General features: G+C 47.4%; 1 protein-coding gene across 5 annotated transcripts in view; it reads right to left on the reverse strand.

Moving 5' to 3' along the window:
• PLXNA4 (plexin A4) overlaps positions 1-24,363 on the reverse strand; it is a 498,163-nt gene that overhangs the window by 82,860 nt on the left and 390,940 nt on the right. For all 5 annotated transcript variants that reach the window (XM_044428501.1, XM_044428509.1, XM_044428519.1 and 2 more), the window contains exons 10-12: positions 7,842-7,938; positions 4,850-5,040; positions 70-221 (exon numbers count right to left, since the gene is read on the reverse strand). In XM_044428501.1, the coding sequence (XP_044284436.1) occupies positions 70-221; positions 4,850-5,040; positions 7,842-7,938 (440 nt within the window). The remainder of the gene's footprint in view (positions 1-69; positions 222-4,849; positions 5,041-7,841; positions 7,939-24,363) is intronic.

The following is a 24,363-nucleotide window of genomic DNA, read 5'->3' on the forward strand; positions in this document are numbered from 1 at the left end:
GGCAGGCATTCCGTGCTCCCTCCCTGATGGGAGGGCAAGATCCCCCCCTGGCCTGCAGCCCCTACTTACTGCTCTGCCGGGATGTAGCCTTCCACCAGGGGAACGCACTCCACGCCGGCGACGCGGACACGCGATGCAATGTCCCGGAACTCGAGGCCCAGATTCTCTCCCCGGATGGTCACCCTCGTCCCGCCTTCTCGGGGCCCTCTTACCGGGGAGATCTAGGGGAGCAAGGAACTTCTTAGAAAAGCTGAAATGCAATGGAATGAAAGAGAGGGAAATCTCGCTGTTGACGATGATGGTGAGGGGGATGCGGAGCTTTTCCACAAAGAGGGACACGGCTGCTTCCTCCAAGAGGCCCGGCTCTGCCTGCTTCCCAGGTGATTCCTATTGGGATGTGTGAATTAGCAATGCTTATATTTGCCCGGCTTCTCCAAAATCCATCTTGGAGCTCATTCTGAGTCCAGTCTACATCAGATTATGAGCTTCTTCTTTCTTATTTGCTTGCTCACTTGCTTGCTTGCTTTCTGCATGAAAATCCATGGGTATTTTGTGCATCTTTTTTCAACAGCACACATCAATTGGATGCATCTTTGGAAGAACCATCGGACTTCAGTTTGCCACTTCGGATGTTGGAGCCCAGTTTCTGACCTTGGTATGGGAATCTGATACTATATCTAGGGGCTACAGGATCACTTTCAAAGCTTATATAATCTAAAACCTGGTTTGCTCATAGAACTGCATTTTTTAAATCATTTATTTATTTAGATTTTGTTATGAACCCACATACACACACAATTCCCAAAGGCTCTGAGCAGTTTACAACTCAACTCAGTGAATGTCTCATTATTTTGGGATAAAATACCCTTTTACCTTTCATATACGTAGTTTTATGAGCAAGCCCGACATGTCTTTCTCAATTTCTCAATTTATTTATTTCCATTTGTATGCCACTACAATAACTTATACCTTGGCTCTCTGTGCCAGTTGCAACAATTAAAACAAGACAACATTCTAAGATCGATCACATTAAATCTACTTATTCAAAACATATTAACATATCAAAATGTTAAACTATAATACATCAACATTAAAATATTACATACAATATTTTGAATATCAAGGTGCAAACTTGTACATATTTACTCCGAAGTAAGCCCCAGTGAGCTCAACAGGGCTTATTTCCAGGAATGTGTGTATAGGATTGGAGCCGGAATGTAAGCCATACTTCTCAAAGAGTTGATCATGGGATGAGGCTGCAAAAAGGGCGAGTGCTATTTTAGGCTGCTTTAATAAAAGAATCACTTCCAAACCGGGTGAAGTACAAGCCCACCCTTTATGCAGCGCAGCTGGAGTGCTGTGCCCTGTTTTGGGCAGTGGACGTCCAGTGCTTCATCCAGTTTATGTCTGTCCAGAGAGGCCTTCTGCAAACACCTCACATGCTCTTCTGTTACCTCTGCTGGCAACAGACGGATGACCTACAGCTTGTTTTTTCACAGATGTGTTTAAGCCAGCCCCGCATCAATCGACAGCCACAGTAACTAGCCAGAACAAGCCAAAGATGCATAGGATTTTGTTGAACTGAACCCAAAGAGTCAAGACTGCCTGTTTTCATCCATAAGACGACATGGTGACTCTACTCACATGCTGGGAAATTGAGCATGACTTTCAGCATGTCTGCTAAAAGATACAAGCAGTCAGGAATATTAGCGAGGGCTGAAAAAACGTATCTATGCTGAGAATCTGCGAGAGGATTAAAACACCCGCATTTGCCCCATAGCTTCATTATTTCCAGACACTTGCCATCTCTAGCCTTTCTGTAAAAATATGTAGCTTTTAGATGACATTCGGGAGAAAGTAAAGGCTGTGTTACAATTTATTAGTGTGTTGTCTTGAATTCTGAAAAGGAAGCAGTTCATAATCCAAAAATGTTCAGCTTTTGCACTGTTTCGGGGGGGGGGAAAGGGCTGGGGGAGGGGGATTTTTTTCTCCAGAATTTTTCGGACACCTTTCCCAGCTCTAAGGGCAGGTGCCAGCTCCCATATGATGCCTTCCCAGAGCCTGGAAGGGCTCTCCTCAGGCTGTGGCCATTGGATCTCTGGGACCAGGAGGATGTAACAGGGCTTCCTATTCACGTGTCTTGGGCCACCCATCCTTCCTGGATCTCTGGTTTTCCTCCGGTCCTGGAGTGCTCTGACTTGCCCTCCAGGTTTGCATGCAGAGGGCTCACCCCAGACTGAAAGAACAGCCATGGACGGCACTGGCTGGCCTCAGAAATGGGTCAGAACCAGATGGGAGAACCAGAGATTCTGGAGCCCACTGGACTGTCCAGCCTTCATCCCAAAGCTCTGTTTGGCCTCTCTGTAACCGGTCTGCCCCACCTCACTGGGGGGGGTGAGGAAAGTAGGCCTTTCTAAGGGGAAAAGAAGCATGCTTTTAACAAGGGTGCATTTGTAAAAGCATGTGTTTCCTAATGTGTGCATTTAATAAACACGCTCATTTTCAATCCACGTTCCCACCCAGAGTTGCCAATGGATTATTCTTACTGCTTGGGAAACTGGGATGCAACTCTCACAAAATTTCAGACAGCTTTCTTGTCCCTGCCTTTTCCAGAAATTCCTTTTTGAGAGATCTGCAAACAGGATTCCAATATGGCCACACCAAAGATTTATGTTAAGGCATTATCATGTTGGCCCTTTGAGGGCTTTGTTTTTCATTTTTTTCCAGCCTTTCTTAAAAACCCCCAATCTGGATTATGACTTTTTCACTGCTTACTGAGCACTGAGTCAACATTTCACGGGGTTACCACAACCCCAAGAACTCCAGTTCCAATCTTATCTGCATATGTGTGACGTTAACTGCATACCAAGATGCATACACACCATGTAATCTGTTTTGAAAGCTTTTCCCTATCAGCATGCCCCCAAATCATGAGCACTTTAATAATGTGGGTCTGGAAGTGACTAAATCTCACGTTGAGTCTCACAGCCAGATTGAAAACACATTTACTCAGTAGCCAGTTTTCTTAGGATTGCCCGAGTTTGCTTTGGAGTACTTCCTTTGTGTGTAGGCACACTATTCCCTTGGTTTGCGTTGCGCTGAAATAGACTTTCCAGGTTGCTGGTATGTTTGCAAGACCTGTTTGACCAGGCAGTAAGTATATGAAGACAGATGGTTTTGATTGCAAGCGATCTTGAGGTTGTCATGTTCAGCTCCGAACCACAAATGAACGCTGCTCAGCATCGCGCCCTGTCTTTTCTGTCAGCCTTCCAGAAGTTCTGCCCTGGAGCTCAGTCAAGACAGTCTTGGTTTCAGTGCAGCCTTCTGGAAACTTGAGAATGCAGGCGTCACCCCTGGTGGAAATGCAAGGCGACACAAGGGCTGGGGCGGAATGAGGCTGTTTGGCTTCCGCTGAGCTGTCTGGCAGTGCATGGGAAACGCAGCTAAGTCAGCCTCAGTCCCCCGGGTCTTCTTCGGAGACATCAGCAGTGATTCTCCTGAAATCATGGCATCCTACCATGGATCTGCAGCCCAGACAGTCCCTAATTGCTCTCCGCATCGGAGACTTTGATGGAAAGTAAACAGAAGGTAATCCATGAAGCAGTAATTTACGCCGAACACAAAGCACCCCACGAGATCCAGCTCACAGTGACTCACACGGCAAAGACGAGCCACAACAGAGGAAGCTGCCTGTGTTGGCTTGATAGCATGAAGGGTCACTGTGGCTGGACTCTTGTCAAGGGCTTTGTATATTTGCATCTCTTCTTCACTGCTGCAGCTTACCTGTCCACCTATCTGCCCCTCAGCCCAGTGAGGAAACAGTGATGGTGCGAAAGACTGGATGCAGATGCTGTTTTCTTGCCAGGTGAGCAGTTGCAAGTAGAGATAAGGAAATTGTAGAGGTGCAACAGGACCATGATGGTGAGAAGGCAGCCTCACTGAGAAGAAGGCTATGGAGGGAGTCTTGCCCCCAGAAAAGTTGGACTGATATGACACAGCAGAGAGGAATCTCGGAGGTAGCAAGACTTCTGCTTGATAGAGGGCTTGTCTGAAGTATGGGGGATAAGAAATTCCTTGTTTTCACTTGTTCATGCCAACTTCACAAATCCTTATTTCCTAAAAGCTAAGCATGGATCACAGTGCCTTTGCCACTTAAACCTGTGCGGTTTTGAAGCTTGCAATGCAGTTTGTGCAAAGATGCCAGAAGCCTACAAAATAATGCATACATTTTGATGGATGTGCACGAAAAGGTGGACATTCCAAAAGATCAGACAAAGGCAGTTTTCTTTGAGAAAGGCAGGAATGTGTCTAGGTCAGGAGAAGCACGCAGAAAATGGTGCATTTAAGAAGTACTGCATAAAGAGAGGCACAAAAAAAAGAAAAAGAAAAAGAAAGCACAAGCATACCTGTGAAGGAACAAAGAAATCATAAATGGATGTGAAAATGAGACAGCTTGTGCCGCAAAGTGGAAAGCCGAGCTCCGGAAAATTGGGCTGGGCAGATCTTCTCATCCAAGAATGATGGGAAATTAAGGGATTCCTTACTGAAAGATCAGGGTGGACAATTTCTGGGTCCCTTGGGGGCTGTACTTTCCCTTCAACAACTCAACTTGCTGCCACCATTTGGGATTCTGCAGCCAAAATTCTGCTCCGATTAGGATGTCCGTGGCCCAGAAGCCTTGTTTTTAAGGAATGTCACCACTTCTTTGGTGGCTGTAGGCAGCGGGGATGGTGTTGGCCAGAAGAAAACATGGTGTCTGTTGGCCATAAGATGCCCACCACTGACCTAGGCAGAAGCTTCCTTAAGTGCCGAAGGGATGGATAAGGCAGGGGAATGCCGCAACACTTACTTCCGTGATCTTGGGATTCGTGCACTTGCTCCCTGTGGCCGAGAGCTCCAGCCACCGGTTCTCCAGAATCGGGCAATGGTGCTGCAGGGTGCACTGGTTCAGGTCTTCACACCAGCCGCATTCGTAGTCCGGGTCTGCCTTCAGGCACAAGCCACAGCTGTCGCGCATCGCTCCGCATTTGTACAGGTGGACTGTTGGAGAAGACAAGACAGGTATCCTTAGGAGTGCAGGTCTGGCTGAGACAGGCAGGGGTGAGAGGGAGGGAAAACACGGCAGCTGCGGGTGTTGCGAGCCCGGTGTCCCCTCCCAGGCAAGACCGTTTCTCCAGCACTCCTCGCAAGAGTCTTTCTTCTACACGGAGAACTAGAAGCATTCGCAAGCCGCTGAGCCTACACAGGGAGATGTGTTGGCCCCTCCCCACCCCCCTTCACCCAGAGCTTTGCTTATGAACCCTTTGGGGCCGGTCTCGGGAAGGAGGGGCACTGTGGAACCAGGTGTGCCTGTGTTCTGCACTTTGAGACCCTAATTCAAAAAAAAATTAAGACATGATTAATGTTTTATTTTTTTTACATTTTGTATTGTTAAATGGTCCCCAGACTTCAATAATGGGACTGTCTAGAAAAGTTTTAAATAAATAAATGGACGACGGACCCTCAGGTCCATGTCTTCAGGAGGCCAGCGTTCTCCGTCCAAGAGATACCCATTTCCAAATCTCCCGTCCCCTCCCTCTGCTCCATTCCCACAGGAGGGGAGACTGGGCCCCGTGGGTGTCCTTGAGCCGCCTTCATCCAAAGCAGGCTCGGACTGGTACCACAACACTTCCATTATCCTCCTCTGGCTTGGCCAGCTCCACAACGTCCTCAGAGTCTGAGCTCTCAGTCCCACCAAAGCAGGCCGTTTCTCACGCACGCCTGGGAATCTCGTCAGAGCGCAAGACAGGTGGCGTCTCCGGCCTAATTGTTTATCTAGTGTGTCCAATGCCCATTTAAGGACATGAAATGATATTCTGACTTCAAGGACACTTTGGACCCATGGGAATGTGAGAAACGGCTGGGTGCCATCACCAAAAAGGCCTTGCAGAGGGCATGGCCATCCCATAATGGCTGTTGTGGCGGCCCGCTTGCAAAGCATAAGCTGCAGATGTGGAGGAAGGAAATCATGAGGCTAGAGGGAGGGAAAAATAGCAAGGCAAAGTGGAAGAGAGGAGAGGAGAGAAGGAGCAAGGCGAGAGGCTACGGGCGGCCAAAGGAGGGATGTTCGAGAGGGCCAGCGTTCTCTGAGCATCACATCACAGCTTGACTCATTCCCAGTTCCTGGTCACGTTTGTGACAGCTTCTCACTCTGACTGGATGGGAAACCTGCACAAATCCAGGAGTGGGAGAGGGAAGTTACATAAATCTCCCATACTTTATTTATTTATCTATAAAATTTCTGTGAGTTAGTTACACTCAGTGCTTATCGATGTCAGCAAGACTTCAGCGAAACCACGAGTGAGTGACTTACCACAATCCCACGAGGGTCTACTCTGAAGTAGTCCTTACTGAGTGCAATGGGATTTACTACCAGGGAGTGAGCACTGGGGCATTTCCTCAGTTCAAATCCACGTCATCTTTTTTAACAATTGGGTTTACAGTTGCCTGTTTTGGGGTTCTTTTGTCTCAAAATGGGGTAAGCGTTTGGTGGATGTGTGTGAAGGGGGCAGAGAGAACCTCACCCCACCAAATTTCAAGGTCGAGGGTGACATTTGGGTGTGGTGTTATACTTAAAATGCGCAAAGCAGCCCTTCCAGAAGTCCCCAGTTCTGCGCCATGCAGGCGTTGCCCCTCTCCCGGAAGTTCTGATGTGCCGATCTCCAATATTCCTTCTATCCCCTATTCCATTTTTGGAATAGTGAAACGGAGGAGAGCGATTTGGCCTGGCTTTATTTCTGAGCATTGCACTATAAAGTGTATTTTGGAGGCAGAGATGCAGAGGAAGAGAAGAGAAGGGGAAATATCCAAAGCAGCAGCAGAGACGACGACAACAACAACCTCACCTGTGGGTCTTCTCCCCTCAACTAAGCCTTCAAACTAAGCTCTTTCTCATGTTCAGGCTGACCAGCCAGGCTGACTTTGTCATACAAAAGAGTGTTGCAGAAACCAGTAACCAAAGACAGAAGCAAAATTAGAATATGGGTTATGAAGGAAATGTGGCTTGAGGACACAAGGATGATTCCCAGCTGACTGTGTCTTCTCCTTCCCAAACCCAAAGGAGCTTCCTCCACCTTCAGGATCATTTTTCTGCTTACGGCCAGTCTCCCAGAACATCTCATGCTTCTTGGTTGGCCTGCCTTTTTTATCTGATGGACATGCATGGGGACCAATGACATTTAGCCCACCCTCACTCCTCTCTGACTGCTCCACAGAGTTTCCCACAGAACCTGAAGCTGCTTGGCTACGTGGGGCACTTGTCCTATCTTGAGACAGATGCCTGGGCATTTCAGCAAAGCCTTCCGATCCTGCCTCTGCTTCCAGTTCTTATTCAGGATCTGAGTCAACAACCTTTGAAGGCTGCATGGCAGAAGTGGGTCCACCCTTTAATAAGGACAACCCGTTGTTCGTAAGCGGATTTGGGTGCTGTGTGGCTGGCAAAGAACACGGCTTGTGCCTTCACACACGCAAAGAAACCAACAAAATGCCGGGGCTCTGGTCTTCCGGACCCATCTGAGCTGAGCTGCTGAGAGCAGAACCTGGAAAATGGGCAAGCCCAGTTACATGCACAGTTGAGGGACTTTAATTTCCAGGTGAAAAGAGAGAGAGGGAGAGGAGACGAGGGAGAGAGGAAGAGAGAGAGAGAGAGAGAGGGAACAAAAATTAGTAATTTGCAGAGAACATAAATAAAGCCCTGTGGTAGATGGCAAAGGGAAGCAGCGACGGCTTTGTTAGGAGCATGGAGTGATGCGGCCTGTTGCTAAGGTTACCACTTCCAAGGACAAGTTGAAATGATTCTTTACCTTTGTTCTGTGCTGGGTTGTCAATGTTGAAATTCCCATTCCACACAACTGTCAACTCCACTGGCAGGCTGTTAATCTCCATCCCATCATAAGAATACTAAAAATAGGGGTGCAAAATACAGGATGAAACAACAACAGCAGCAGCACCACCAGCAACCAAGATTCACACCTGCTGCTCCAACTACTGGAAATGGTGTGGCTTTGCAGGTGTTGCGCATTCCCACACACACACAGAGATGCACACGCATCCTCCAGGGGCTCCCACCTTCCATAGGGTTTCCTGATAGGCTGGATCTCAGATGGAACCTATTTTCTTGACGCCATGAGTAAAGAACATGCAGGAGGAGGAAGCACAGATCTTTCTGTCCTCTCCCCTTTGGTGGAAACCCGCGCATGGTCTGGGGACACATAAAACAGCTCCTTGCTGAAGCTAAGTGGACCTGGGTCTGGTCAAGACATGGGTGGACACCACTATGCATGTGCTTCATCTGGAGTTCTACACTGGGAGATATAAATTCACTAAATATAGCAATCAGCGCTTTCTAGAAGGTTTCAGTAGCTGTGCTAGGCTTGGCCCGAAACCTAGCCAGAGCCATCTCTCTGCAGTTTGTGGAATTTGCTCCTGGGCCCAGCCTGGTTTGCAAAATGAGCCAGGCAAGACATTGCTTGAGATGCATTAACAGAAGTATTACTTCCAAATCATAAGGAGGAGGAGTTCCTCTATATTCCTTACTAGTCAGACCTCACCTGGAATTGTGTCCAGTTCTGGGCACCAAGATTTAAGAAAGTTGCAGATAAATTTGAAAGAGTCCAGTGGAGGGCAACAAAAATGATCCAGGGTTTGGAAACACTGCCCTATGAGGAGAGACGGAGAGAGCTGGGCATGTTCAGCCTTGAGAAGAGAAGGCTGAGGGGGGCAGGAGATCCCTCTATAAGCACCTCAAAGGCAATCACAAAGAGGAAGGCCAAGATCTCTCCTTGCTGATGCCAGAGTCCAGGACTTGTGACAACCCAGGTTCAGGCTGGACATCAGGAAGAACTTCCTCACAGTCAGAGCAACACTGCAGTGGGACCAGCTGCCTGGAGAGGTGGGGTCCCTCCCACAGTGGAGACATCCAAGAAGAAACCGGGCAGCCCTCTGAGTGGGATGGTGTCACTTGATGTCCTGCAACAGCAGGGGCTGGACCTGATGGCCTTCTTGGCCCCTTCCCACTCTACCTTTCTATGATTCTAAGACGTCTGTGAATATCCATGGAGTGAAGTTTGCAAATCCGGCAGGCTTCTTCTGTACCGTTAACAGCGGCTGCCCATGATGCAGACGAAGGACCTGGGGCTCCACCCCTGCTGAGCCCAGCACAACCCATCTTCTGGGTGTGAGGGCCAGGAACTGGGACTCAGGGCCACTGCAAAGTGGGCTGGAATCTGGGGAGCTGAGCCCCAAGGAGCTGATGGTTTCGCAGCCCCAGTACAAAACCCGCCATATTTTTAGCAGTGAGCAGGTAGGTTTCTTTGTGTGGCTGCAAGCATGGAGCCCACTCAGCAGTGTGGACTGAGAGTTCTAGTGGTGCAGGAGAATTTTAAGTTCATTTATGAACAGCATTCACCCCATGCTGGAATTTTAAGTTTCAACTTGTTTGGGACCACTAACTAAGGAGGAAGGAGATCCAGTGACTGATGTGAGGGAACAGGCACAGATGCTAAATGGCTATTTTGCCTCTGTGTTCTCCCCAAAGCAGGACGGGGGAGATCCGCATAGGAGATTAGATGAGGCTGGGGACTTAGGGGCACAGATTAGAGTCACCCCCCTTGAAGTCGAGGGGCTCCTCAGGGCACTGGGTCTCTTCAGCCTGGAGAAGAGGAGACTCAGAGGGGATCTGTTGGCCACATACAGGTATGTGTGGGGGTGTCACATGGAGGTGGGTAGAGACCTGTTCTCCCCTGCAGAGGAAGGCAGGACCCACTCCAAGGGAGCCAAGCTCAGGAACCAAGGTTCCATTTAGATGCCAGGAAGCACTTCCTGGCAGTTAGGACCCCTGGGGTATGGAATGGGCTTCCACGGGAGGTGGCTGAGGTCCCATCGGTGCGGGTGTTCAAGGACAGGCTGGACATGCACATGGTGGGCATGTCGTGAGCGGAGCCGGCTGGAGCTGGGGGTCAGACTAGATGGCCCGGGAGACCCCTTCTGACTCGCTCTGTTTCTATGTTTCTATTCTACCCTCCTGTGGAAAACACACGCTGCATATCCTGACCTTGCAGCACTGTTTGGGAGAGGGAGTGGAGGATGTGTTTGGAAACTGCTTCTTTAAAAAGCAAGGCATGCTTCTTTAAAAAGTGCGAACAAAATGCCTGAAACAGTGGGAGAAGATTGCATAATTTTGAATGCAAACACGTACCCAAGTATGCCCTGATGGGCACATACTTCATATGCATAGTTTCTGATTGTGCACAAATTTGAAATTTATTTACATGTATTTCTAGGCAGCTTATCATTGCTGAGGCCTTCCTAGAAATGAAGCCATTGCTTTCCCATCAAATAAAGCCAGTGTGTGCTGAGGCTTAGCTATGGGAAGGAAGTTCTGTAGGCTGAAAAGTGTATTTCTGGAATTCAGGGCTGGTCCACAGCTTGAGCAAGACATGCAAATACATGAAACGAAACATCAGCCGCTGGTGTGGACACACACATGTGTTTCAATGAAAAGCAGAGTTGCGAGGCTATGTCTTTGATCAAAGGAACGCCAGTAGGAAGGATGCTTAATGTTTTCCCAGCAGCCATATTACTGCTCAAAATCCCCCATGTACTTTTCTCCTACACTGGTTCAGGTTGTGCCATTAACCTCATAAACATGTATTTGGAATTGCGGGGAGGAGGGAGAGGAGCTCGAGGGAACTGTGTAACAAGAGAAACAAGCATCATCGAAAACTTTTTGCTCAGCTGAGTCGATCTTTTGCCCTCTCCTCTCATCTCCTCTTTATTTTCAAAAAACTCCAGATCCTGCTACAAGCTTTTGCTTGCAATGCGTCATATTCTCCTTGGTGCAATTTGGCTCGGAGAACCTCAAATTCCAACCCTTGGGCAGAGGAGAAGTCCCTCTCTGTGAATTTGCATGCCGCTGTGGGTTCCCCTGTTCGCTCAGATTTCTGCCCACTGTATTAGAGTTCACTGAATCGCAGGGCAACTTCCCATTAAGCAAATTAAATGCAATTAGCGGGTAGGTGGCAGGTCTCCATGGTCTCTACCACATTGTTACATTGGATCTTGGTTTGTTTGCTTGTTTATCTGCCTCGGGGTGGTTATTCTGGATCTGAAAGGCCCTTCCTAGATTCAGGGCTCGTCGTTGCCACATCTCATGAAGAGAAACAGCATTTTCATGACACTCCGGTGTATAATTGTAAGACACTGAAAATGGGAAGCACATGCATTTATGACACGTTCATTGGGAAATTCTTCTTCCGCCATATTGTTTAGCAGAGCACATGGAGGGCGAGTGCTAAATGCTGACTCCAATGTTCATGGGCTGGTCTTATTGCTGTTATGGGCTGTCAGGTCATGGGCAACTTCGGTGATCCTATGAAGGAAGCCCTCCAAAACGGCCTGCCCTGCACAGCCCGGCTCAGCCCCTGCGACTCAAGGCTGCGGCTTCCTCGGTGGAGTCAACCCATCTCTTACTTGGCCTTCCTCTCCTTCTTCCGCCTTTGACTTTCCCCGGCTTGATGGTCTTCTCCAGGGAGTCTGGCCTTCTCACGGTGTGCTCGAAGAACGACAGCTTCGGTTGCGTCTTTTTTTTCTTCCACGGAAAAGTTCTGGCTGGATTTGACTGGGGACCCCCTTGTCCATCTTCTCTTGGTCCATAGTATTTTCAAAGCTCTCCTCCAGCTCCATGTTTTAAGTGTATCCATTTTCTTCACTGTCTAGTTTCCACACCCATAGATGGGAATACAGCCATCCTGGGAATACAATAGTGTTCCTAGGCCTATAGGAAAACATTCTGTTTCTCCATCTTATTCTTATTCATTACATTTCAATACCACCAGTAGCCAAAACTCTCTGGGTGGTTCACAACATTTAAGACACCCATCCAGATTTCAACCAGGGCTAGCCCTGCTTTGCTTCTGAGATTAGGCAGGATCAGGCACTTAGAAACAGAGCGAGTCAGAAGGGGTCTCCTGGGCCATCTAGTCTGACCCCCAGCTCCAGCCAGCTCCGCTCACAACATGCCTACCATGTGCATGTCCAGACTATCCTCGGACACCCTCACCCATGGGGCTTCAACCACCTCCCATGGAAGCCCGTTCTATACCCTTGGAGCCCTGACTGTCAGGAAATACTTCCTGGCATCCAAGTTGAACCTTGGTTCCCTGAGCTTCGCTCCGTTGGAGCTATACGAAAGCTATATAATAAACTTCTGCTCATATTGGTCGTATTTCACTGGCCTGTTGTTATTATTTATGTATTTATTATATCTCACTTTTCCCCCATGAACTCAAAGCATCTTACATCATTCTCCTTCTCCTTCTCAAAATCTTATCCCCACAACAACCCTGTGAGGTGGGTTGGGCTGAGAGTCTGACTGGCCCAAAGTCACCCAGTTGGCACCATGGCTGAGCAGGGGCTGGAACCCAGATCGCCTGTGTCCCAGTCCCGCTCTCTTAACTGCCCTGCCATACTGACTCTTCTAATCATTTCTTCCTAGTTTAAGCTCCCAATCTTGACATCACCATGGAGAACACATTTGATATTTTAATAGAAAAGAGGACATAAATCACTTTTAAAATAAATAAAAACAAAGTTTTTACAGTGCCATCTAGATGCTTTACGGGATTTTGTTTAAAAACAGCAAACCATCCCTGCAGCCCCCAAACTGAGGAGCTTACAGTTTAAAGAGAAGCATTTGGAGGATGCGACTGAGACGAGGAACACAGATTAGGAACGCATGCTTGGTCGCAAAAGTACGAAGGAATCCATCTCTGTCAGCGCATTTGGAGAATGTGGCACTGGTCTTACTCTCAGTTCATTCTCTCTCTCTCTCTCTCTCTCTCTCTCTCTCCCTCTCTCTCTGCCTGTGATCCTGGGCCCAGAAAAGCAGCCTCAAAGGTAAGCAGCTGGGGAAAAAATATGTTACAAGGCCGAGTGATGAGTAATTAACCCAAGGCAGGAGTATGATGTGAGGAGTAGAGGAAGGGGACTGGTCTTTAACCAAGTCCATATGTCTCCCGACTTGATTTAACATCAGTTCCTCTTCACTGCATCACGCACTCCCGTATAAACCAGAGCAGAGCTTAAGGCTATGAATCCTTCACGGACTCTATGGGGATTTTATTACCACCAGTGCCCTTAATTAAAAGAACAACATCTGTCTAGCAGGCAACAAGCAGCGACTGGCAGGCCTGAACGATGCCACAGAGGGGCGCATGCACACAGCTGTGCACGGAAGTGCAGACAGAATGTCTTTGGTGTCCACAGAGAAGCTGCAAGCCTCCCAGGAGGCCAGAAACAAACCCATTCCAATATGCCAGCAAAGAATTACCCTCTGGAATGTACAAACTCTCTGGTGGCATTTCCTTTGTCCTTGATTCAGTTATTCATTGTTATTCTCTCCTGCCCAAGTTTGACTTGAAACCGAGGACAACAAAGAAGTTAAAATCAGCATTGAATAACTCAACCTGTTATTGAGCTACAAACCCCAATAGTTCATACAATGATTAATACGGAAAAATGAAGCTGAAATCCAGTAGGCTATAAAAGAAAATCCACATGAGCTTGCTTCAAATGATTACATTAAAAATGAATTCCCCACCTTCGCCCTGTAAAAGTATTTCTTGACAAGAAGGGTTCCCCAAGACTTACATGGGGATGTAGGAGAATTTAATTCCAGTTTGCAAATCATCCAAGAATGCCAGTTGGCAGGCTTGAAAGTGAACGTTTTCTCTAAAAATGCCTGCAAATGTCTGAACCTGCATTTGAATTCATAAAATGTATATTTGAAAACTTAGTGACTTTTCCGAGATGCGCCATACTTGCAAAGGGAACAACCTGCTAAAATGGTGTGCCTTTCACAATACGCATTGTTTTCTGAAAAGGCCCATTTTAAAATCAGCCACACTGCAGTCAAAGGGGGACATTTGTACACATTTGTACATTTGTGCACATCTGGGAAGTGTTTGTACAAGTTTCACATCCAATAGCTTCTTATTTTGAGCACTTTTCCTGTTTGCATAAAAGGAAATGCGATTGTCATCATGAATGGAAATCAATGAACTGTTGCTCAGAGCATCTTGGTGAATGTTAGCATTGCCTCTTAATCCTTCTCTGGTCTTACAAGACATGCAGGACCCAAGGGATTCTGCCAAGTTCCACTTAGGAGGATATCACGTAAGTTGTAGAACCCACACCTGAACATTTAGCAAAATAACCAATGAGAGAATTAACCCTAGGTAAACAACAAGGAAAGTTGCAAGCCAGCTGGGACCCTTTAGCACAGGAAAGATGGTCCCTAAAGGGAGAATGTGCTGGATATCCATAATTTTGGGGATGTGGAAAACCAAAGACAAGGTTGAAAGCTGCTTCCAGTCCCTAACTAGCCTGATGTAGGCATCCAGCCTGCATATATGAGGGTTAGAAGTGTGGTGGGACAAAAGTCCACATGCAAGCCTAAAACCCAGAATCCCCAAGTGAGGATGGATAGAGCTGCAATGGGCATGTCGCTCAGCCAGTAGGAACAAAGCAAACAGTTTCCAGACCTGAAAAAGCCAGGCTGATATGCTACAACTGGATCCAGGCAATACAACAAGCCCACATTGGCAAGAAACCATGATTGCTTTTATGACATGTGAACACAACAAGCCCACATTGGTAAGAAACCATGATTGCTTTTATGACATGTGAACACAACAAGCCCACATTGGTAAGAAACCATGACTGCTTTTATTACATGTGAACACAGCAAGCCCACATTGGTAAGAAACCATGATTGCTTTTTGTGACATGTGAACACAGCAAGCCCACATTGGTAAGAAACCATGATTGCTTTTATGACATATGAACACAACAAGCCCACATTGGTAAGAAATCATGATTGCTTTTTATCACATGTGAACACAGCAAGCCCACATTGGTAAGAAACCATGATTGCTTTTTGTGACATGTGAACCCAGTTATTGTTGACCACAGAGGGCTTGATGGGCCAAGGGATGGATTCAGCAGAAGACAGCTTCCTCTTCCTAACATTCAGTTTCTCTGATGTCCATGACAAAGACTGTTCTGAAGTGTGTCTGCATTGGATCATGAGCTTCGTCTCTTTCTGCACAAACACTTCTGAGAGTTTTCATGTACTTTGGAGCACTGAGTGCATTTCTCTCTCCCCTTGATTAAAGCATGTTTCAGATGCATGCATTTTCCCATGCATCTTTGCCTAGTACACACATTTGTCAAGCACCTCTTGTAGTGGCAGAAATGTGAATCGTGCTGCAACTCCAACTGCAGATTGTGTTTCTGTCCATCTTCGGTTCTGGGAGTTGCAGCTTGGATACATCCTGGTCCTAGAGAGCTTAATCCATTTTCTTGGGTGTGAACCCCAATGCTTATTAGCAGTGTCCGGATGGGTGATGCTAGTAAAACCACTCAATGTAATTCCATATGGGTCTAGTAAGAAGCAGGCTTCAGGGATCTCAGTGGGAGAGACGTAACAAATCTCAGCCGGTCTTCCTTTACGCCATGAGCAGCTGCTGCCCTCAGCCTCAAAGTGAACTAAAGGATGGTCATGAAGACGGACTTCTGACTCTAAGCTGGATCACAACTGGCACAATTTTATTTGCTAAAGAAGTTTGCGCCTGAACACCACCTGGTTCCAGAGCGATCAGCACACCATTGGCTGTTCTGCATGAATCAGTTCATTTTACACAACTCATGCTACAGACATGTGGGGGTTTTGGGCAAATTTTGTTAGTGGCTATGAAATTATGCACCAACTGTAGTCCCGCTTAGAGACAGAAGTCTGCAAAAGAATCTCAACCCAGCCTGCTTCTAGTCATCAGATTGGAAGTGGGCAGGAAACCTTGAATTCGAATGAGCTGCATTCCCCTGTTTTGGTGCATCCTTAACTCTGGAAGTGTCTCAAGGTACCTAAGGGCAGGAATGAGAATGAGAAGATCCTGCATGTCTTTTTCCCCAGTCAACAAGATTCTTTTACTGGAGGTCCACTGGGAACAGTGCAAAACATCAGAATTTATCCATGCTATTGTCATCCTTCATACCCCACGGTCTCAATGCACATGGTAGGCATGTCAGGAGCAGAGCTGGTGGGAGCCTGGGGTCAGACTAGATGGCCCGGGAGACCCCTTCTGACTCGATCTGTTTCTATTTCTAAGTTAGGATTTCTGTGATTCTGACCCACAGATTCTACAGCAGGCTGGCTTTTCCCAAGTGTCATAAATTCTGTAGACATTTACATCTCCATTCCAAACTTGTTCCACAAATTGATGCACCCAAGTATATAAAAATGTTATAGGCATTTTTATATACGCAAAAATAATTTTTAAAAACCCACCAACAAAATAGTCATTTCCTCTGTAGGTGAAAGACCACAGCGTGGAGGGATGCACAGATTTTGGAGGGGTTTTCACAGAATTTGCTCAAGAGCAAATTTGCACAAGAGTGAATGAATGCAATTGTGAGAAATAAGAAAAAAAAGTCAGACTCGAGTTCTGTCACTCATTTGGAAACCTTCCAAATGTAGGTGGAATGGGATGAACAATATCCTTGAATCCCTACTTGACTGTAATCCCGTGCTGGCTGTGATCCACAATATTGGGCTTATCCCTTCAGATCCGAGGCTTATCAAAATGCTTTAATTGATGGCATAACCATCTATAAGATTGGCAGGCACAAGAGACAGGGACTCGTCTGTGGTGTCCCCATCCTTGGGGAACATCCTGCCAGGGAATGGCTTCCTCCCCCGGCTTCCTCCCCAACAGTTTTTAAATAGGACTTCCAGCCTTCTCTGAGATGAATGGATGCCATCTCTTCTTCCTGCTCCCTTATAAATCAGAGTTTGTGCTATTACTGTTATTTAAAATATTTTATGCTGCTGCTAAATTCAAAATTAGGGAAAACTCTATTTTATGCTTTACAGTCTGAACATGTAAAATGCATCAGCTAAAGTTTAGTAAGGGCTGGTTTTGAATCAGCCAGCAGCAGTGAAGAAGGAAAGTGTCATTTCAGCTCACAAATCAACTGAGCACGCCGCATTTATGTAGCTACTGCAAACAGGATGATGTGGGCCAGGTAAGGCGGAGCGTCTGGCACCCGGTGAGTGACAAGGCCGAGCCAAGAGCAGAATGCAGAGCTCCCAAATCCACGTCCCGCGCTCCAGCTTTGGCTCTGTATTAAAGTGTGTTTCCTGCCGATGTGTTTTCGCCATTTCACTTCCATTTCCTGCAGTAACTTCCACCTGGAGCTTGCTTTGGATGGGGCTGGTTGCTCCCGGGGTGGAGCATGCACTGAGTTATTTAGTAACACTTCCCTACCTGGCAGGATTAATTAGCTCACACTCCATATCACACTTTGAAGCGGAGAAGGTGGTAGGTAATGTGTATTATCATCACACCGGGGGACTGATTGCTGCTGCTGCAGGCACACTCAGCCACAGGATGGTTTTAACGAAGAATCCAGAACTCTTCTCCACCTCCGAAAGGCTGAACTGCTTCTCCTTGACTTACAGGGGCAGGAGAAAACCTCTGAAAACGTTTATCTGCGGCAAAATTGCAAGGGGACAATGGGGACAACTTAAAGCGAGTGGATGCTTTTCTTGTGATTCTCACTGCAAAATTGTCTTTGCCTTGAAGGGAAATCATATTCTGTGAAAACCCCATGGCCGTTTTATACCGCCGGGGGTGGAAAATGCACATAAATGTCAAAATGATAGTAATCGTATTACCTGCATCTTAAAATATGGTACTGTATACCTACTGGTTCCCTGCAAAACTGCAAGATCCAGGAAATCCAAGGTGCAAAAGCGCAAGGATTTGGTTGCATGGGGGTGCTTGTAGGGGTAGGAGGCCGCAGGGAAAAATCAGGCAGGCAACCTTTCTTCCCCAAGGACAAAGTCTGGAGCTGCAGAGCTCAGAGTCGCTCTAGAAGTCATCAGGGGATGAGGGGGAAGGAGCAGCAGCTTCATTTCAGCCCTGTACTCACCATGTTCCGAGGGCTTAAATTAGTTCAAAATGCTTCCGCTGTCGTGCATGGGATCAACAAGCAACGTTTGAGAGTGTGAGGGATCTCCAACTCCTTCTCACCACCCTTCCCATGATTCAAATGTGGAAGAACGGTTCACTTTGCACAAACTGAGCCATGATCCAATGGGAGATTTGCTCCAATTCCCCCCGAAGAATACAGCGGACAGTGAAGGAATGGGCCCAAATCAGGAAATGTGCACCAATTGAGCTGTGGCTTGCGAACAAGACCAAGACCAGCAAGAGTTTAACAATGTGCAAAACATGCAATCAAAAAAGGGACGGATGCGCTCCTGCTTGTGGCTCTGCATAAGCCATGACCGCGTGTTCTGTGAGCCACACTGGAACTCTCGCACATCACTGTCGCTTTAAATGATCCCGAGAGCTCACCTATGTGAAAAGCATCAGCAGCTATTGCGGAGAAGCACAGTCCCTAAGGGTTCTGCATCGGTGAGGGTGTTCAAGGAGCGGCTGGACATGCACATGGTAGGCATGTCAGGAGCAGAGCTGGCTGGAGCCGGGGGTCCGACTAGATGGCCCGGGAGACCCCTTCTGACTCACTCTGTTTCTATGTTTCTATAAGCCAGCAGTCTCCACCACAGATTTGGGTGAGAAAAGAATTTGTGTGTGTGTGGGGGGGGTGGCCTAAACCCAGGTGGCCTCAGGGGCATGGACTGTGCGACCCCCTTATGAAGACAGGGATAGCCTGGCCTTAGCATTCAATGCTTGAGCAATCTCCACATTAAATTACTGCAGTGCACTCTACTTGGGGCTGCCCTTGAAGACTGTTCAGAAGCTGCAGCTTGTGCACAATGCGGCAGCCAGACGGCTGGGGCCAGAAGCTCCAAACACATCACACTAATTCTGCCCCACTTGTCTTGGCTGACTGGATGCTGCCAAGTCCCGTCCGAGCTACAGGACTCTACATCGCTTGGGACCTCCATACCTGACGAAGGATCTCTCCGTGCCTGAATCGACCCAGACGGCCCTCCTCCGAGCGCCATCTCCTCTCCCACAAGCAGCTTTGGCCCTCCTGCCCCCTAGGAAAGGGCACCGAAGCCTGTTTTCCCAGGGGGAGAGAGCAACTTTCTAGACTGCACGGGGAGGCACAGGTTTGCTGCTTCCTGGCATGGGAGAGGAACGGATGCATCACTCGCCCTGGCACCTTTGGCAAACCAGGATGGTCACTGGTCAAAGCGGGTGCCCGCTTTCTTTCCCTTGTTTATATCCTGCACTCCAGTTTCACCATTGCATTGAATAAACTGCCTAACATCTCGAATGCAGGAGCTCTTGTTTCTTCCCTCCAATCTGACAGGAGATGCTTTGGCTGGCTCTAAAAAGAGATTCAAGGAGGTGGAGCTGCTTGGAGAGCCAATTGCTGCTTCTGATGCCAGAAGCTGTATATTTATGAACACAAGTTGCTGGGGAACATGGGTGAGGAGGGTGCTGTCGTGGGTTTCCCACAGCAGTTGGTTGCCTACTTTATGGACTGAAGACCCTTTGCTCTGATCTAACAGGGCTTGTCATACCCTTTATGAAAATGCCAAAGGGAATTTAAACTGTTCATTCAGGGTTCTAAAAGTTTGTACAACCATTTTTAAGGCTTCTCAAGATTGGAGGGAAAGAAATCTTCTAAGTACATTTGGTAATGATCTAGATGAAAATGATGAATGTAAAGGTCTCATTTGAAAATTTAAAAGAAGACAAAACATTTACAAACAAAAAGGGATCCTGTCCTGAGGAGGATACAGTACAAATTCCAAAAATGAGTGGAAACAAAAAGCAAAGATTGCCTGCAAAAGGGGAAAGGCAGTTACGACAACGGACAACTCTGAACAAATGCATGTTCACAGTTGAGTCACACTGCAACAGCTAATTAGGCTGCCTGTGTAGGAAATTAGCATATAATTTGCCAGTTTAGAAATAATTGATATTGCATAAACAAAAGCGGGGTACAGCTTGCCATAAGAGTGAAATCTGAGACTAGGTCACCTGCCGGCTGTCGAGGTGCTAAGCTTGGGTCGCCTCCGCATGACTCTCTCATCTCTAAAGCAGACTTTGACGTGACTTCACTACAGACAACGGACGCCTTCAGAGAGGACGGCCTTGTGTAAAGTACAACACGCAGTCACCTTACACCTCATTAATGGTCAAAAGCATTTTATGCAACGCAATACCAGAGTAGTGAAGGATCCTTTAAGAACAACAGCAGCACTCATGAAAATTAACAATGAAGCACAAGGATTGAAAAAGACTCAGAAACAACAAAATTTCCAAGCTTGCAAGGGGATTTGCCTCCTCAAAACACACGCATCATTATGTGTACATTAGAAACGTGCGTACCTTTGAAAAATGTGCAGAAATGTGTTTTAATCAATGGGAGGCAATGGATATATATTCAAAGATGAGTGCAATTGATAAGCACATCTGGAAAAATGCATGCAAAATTACATGTGAATTTTCAGGTGGAAAGAGCAAAGCTAAGCTTGCCATTTCATGCAGACTCAAGTTGGAATGAGCTTCCAAGAATGACTGGAGAACTTCGGAAAGCACCAAGCTGATTTGCACACCCCTATGTCTTGAAAAGTGAGTGTCTTCCAAAGCCAAACTGCTTTCCCCTCCACTGGAATAGTAAAACAACTATTTTATTTATTTATTTATCGATTTATATCCTGCCTTTCTCCTACAAAGGGCTCCAGGCAGCTTACATCTCCTTCTCCATCTTATCCCCACAGCAACAACAACCCTGCGAGGTAGGTTGGGCTGAGCACCTGTGACTGGCCCAAAGTCACCCAGTGGGCTCCATGGCTGAGTGGGGACTCGAAGCCGGATCACCTGAGTCCCAGTCCCAGCTCTTAACCACGGCACCACACAACTATTCTTTGTGAAAGAGAATTCTGACCTCTACGAGGTGGCACTGGTGAGAAAGAGGTCCCAAATTTCTACCTCCACTCCTACCTCCAGGGGCTGAGAACTTGCGGCTGGCCCTCTGAATGATCCCACTGATCGTGAGAGAAGAGTGGGGACTTGGACCTCCTTGTGGTTTTTTCAGGCTTGACCTGCCCCATTCCCATTCTTAACTCTTCAGCATTCCCTGAAAAGTCATATTTCCCCTGAACATGTCACTTTTAAAAGTGTTCATTTTTCTCAAATACATATTTTGCAAACAGGATTCCAAGGTGAAATGCACCTAAAGTTGAGCATTGCAAATGGGTAAGTTCTGTTCTCATAATGCAAGCAAAATTGCCCCGTCTCGTTATATCTGGCTAGTTCAAATATCACTGAGCAGACGGCTGCTGCCTGCATCACCCTTAACTTTGTGGCTCATTACATAAAGTTTCTTTGGCGCGTCCTGGTTTCAACTTTTCAGCAGTTGAAAAAGAAAATAAAAAGATGCATAAAAGCATGCTTCATTTTTCAAATCATGACTTTCAGTGAAATCCCAAAAGCTGGAGCTCATAGGCCACTGAGCAGTAATGGAATCCCAGAGCAAAGCAAAGTGGAAGGATGCAGGGGGAAATGCTCGTTTGTAACAGCTCGTAAAACTGGCAAAAGGTCCATAATCGGAAACACGGTGTTTAATGCCACAGAAAATGAACTGCATGGTTTTAATGGCCACTGTCTGAGAGGTGAAGCGAGAATGAGGACCGGAAGCAATGAGGCTTCTTCCAAGTAACATTTTCATCCACAGGAGAAACAACTCAGATAATGAGAAAGGGTGTTAAATGAGTCTTCCCCAGAGTGGCACCCTCCAAATGAGTCAAACTGCGTTTCCCATCATCCCCAGTCAGCCTGGAGCCTGGCTGTTCATAAACCTGCTCGAAGCAAAAGTGGCTGGTTTCAACCTTGCGATGCCCCATGCGCGTTATTCTCTTAAACCCTGGAGAAAAGGAAGAACCATTTTCCTAGGCTTTGGGCCGGGATGAATGGGCCATGTGCCACCGTGAGAGTCAGCAAAGTCACGGGGCCCACCACGTGATGATGTTTGCAAACATGGAAGACACGTTGCATTGTGCTCCTACTTGGAAGGAGAAGCCGAAAAACTCCCTAGCCACTTCATACCAGTCTTCCCTGTGACTTTAACTTTAACTTCCATCATCCCAGGCCACCTCAGGCACTGGGGAGGGGGGCCACTCTACAGCAGGGCTGGCCATGGATGCAGCTGGGTTGTGCCACTCCTGGACATGGCGAGAAGTCTGCAGACTCGGTTCCTGCACCAGGTCTTTGCCTCCACCTTGCGGCTCTGCAAGCTCATCGGACTAGAAAGCAAGCAACACACCCCACGTCTGAGGAAGACACACACCAGTCAACAGCCTTCTAAAATACCCTTTCCTTCTTTCATTTGCAACTTGCTTGCCAAAGAAGCTGGCTGACATCTCCCGAAACCGGGTGTGGAGCCTCTCTCAGCCCCAGGGTGAGCTTCACTGGTGAGAGGCTTCAAGGAGTCACACTGGAGGGGCCAGAGCAAAAGGGCTGAGGGAACCAAAGGTCAGCAGAGGTGCGCGTAAAGTTCTTCCTGCTGCTAACCAAGCCTTCAGATGGGCATTTCAACCTGTTAAGATGGGGGAACAACTCAGGCGCATTCCCCTTGATCGCTGGATGGAGAGAAAGGGGTGGTGCGAGAGGAAGGGCACGTGACTTTGTAGGGACCCCCGGAGGGGCAGATTTGGCCTCTGGCCCTGAGGTCATGCATCTCTCCTGCGAAGCATATGGCAGTCTAAATAATAGATTGTAAGCATGTTGGGAGCAGAGACCCTCCCTCCCTCCCTCTGTTATTGAAGAAAAATATTACTAAATTGTACATGTCTATGGAGAACGCTGTCTAAACAAGCTATGAATGAACTGCAAAGAAACAGGGTTTGGTTACACCGTAGGAGAAATGTCCCTAGGTTAAAAGTGGCTTGACGGGGCGACAGATGGTGCGTGGGCTTTTTCACTGCAGATGTTTAGGCAAAGGGTCTGCAGCTGTTTGAGAGGGTTCCTGCAGTAGTGGGGATCCTTCAGTGGACAAGGAGGTGGCAGAGATATCCCACAAGGTCCCTGGCAGTTGGGAGAAACATCCTTTTCCCAAGCCAAAGGAGTCGGACGTCTGGTGAGGGTGCATTGCCAGAAGACGTTCTCAGTTGTGTTTCATTGTCACATTGTTGAAGCGTGCACCAGATTTTGAGCTCGTGACCTAGGGAAGGTGCAAAGATTTACGTGCGTAGTTGCAATAGTTTGGGGGGTGCCATGTAGGGAGGAACTCTTTAAAAAAAGAAGCCATCACAGAGCAAAAGAGTGGAATCGAGGAGAGCTGGACGGTGACAGAAATCCCCCAGATTAAAAGCAAAAATGAAAATAAAAGAAGCAGTGAACCTGAAGTAGCTGCTGGGAGAGCAGTTTAATTAAGGCAGTGAAAATAGCCAAATGCATAACGATGAGTTTCTCCATTGGAGCAACTGTTTTAAATGCATGCAAGCGGGTGTGTGCTCACAAACTTTCCTTTGTCCATGATGGAGGCTGACAACAAATTGCTCTCGGTGCTTTCGGGGGTCTTCGGGATATTCAAATGCACACCTCTGCCCCTTTCCTCTTCATTTTAAATTAATTTCTTCAGATTTTAAAAATATTAATTGCAGGACAGGAAGACATCTGATTTCTACTCTCGGAGACCAACAGTAATTGGGTTCAAAAGAGTGGCTGTGTATTCTGGGGATCAGAGCCCCACTCTGCCTTGTCCTAAGATTTTGGGGCAAATTCGTTTCTGTCAAATTCTCACCATTTTGCTTTCTGAGAAGCATTTTATGTCTGGCCCTGCCCAAAATGGCAGCCTTTTTGTGAGTCAAAATTCTCCCTGTAAAAACTGGGAAGCCCTGAGCTATTTGGGTAGAGACCTGTTCTCCCCTGCAGAGGAAGGCAGGATGTGCTCCAGTGGAGCCAAGCTCAGGGAACCCAGGTTCAATTTGGATGCCAGGAAGCACTTTCCAACAGTTAGGACCCGGAGGGTGTGGAATGGGCTTCCACAGGAGGTGGTTGAGGCCCCATCCATGAGGGTGTTCAAGGATAGGCTGGACATGTACATGGTGGGCATGTCATGAGCGGAGCCGGCTGGAGCTGGGGGTCAGACTAGATGGCCCAAGAGACCCCGTCTGACTCACTCTGTTTCTATGTTTCTAATTGAGATCAGCTCAGAATTTATGTCCTTTGCTTTTTTGAGTGAAGAGAAATAAGCCATCTCATGGCTCTGGAAAATTGTGCCAAGGAAGACTCCTTCTTGAAGGGAGGCGGAGAATTGTAGAAATTATGCTATCCAGCC

The sequence above is a fragment of the Varanus komodoensis genome, unplaced genomic scaffold (genome assembly GCF_004798865.1).
Source record: "Varanus komodoensis strain SLA01 unplaced genomic scaffold, ASM479886v1 scaffold1, whole genome shotgun sequence".
In the NCBI taxonomy this organism is placed as follows: domain Eukaryota; kingdom Metazoa; phylum Chordata; class Lepidosauria; order Squamata; family Varanidae; genus Varanus; species Varanus komodoensis.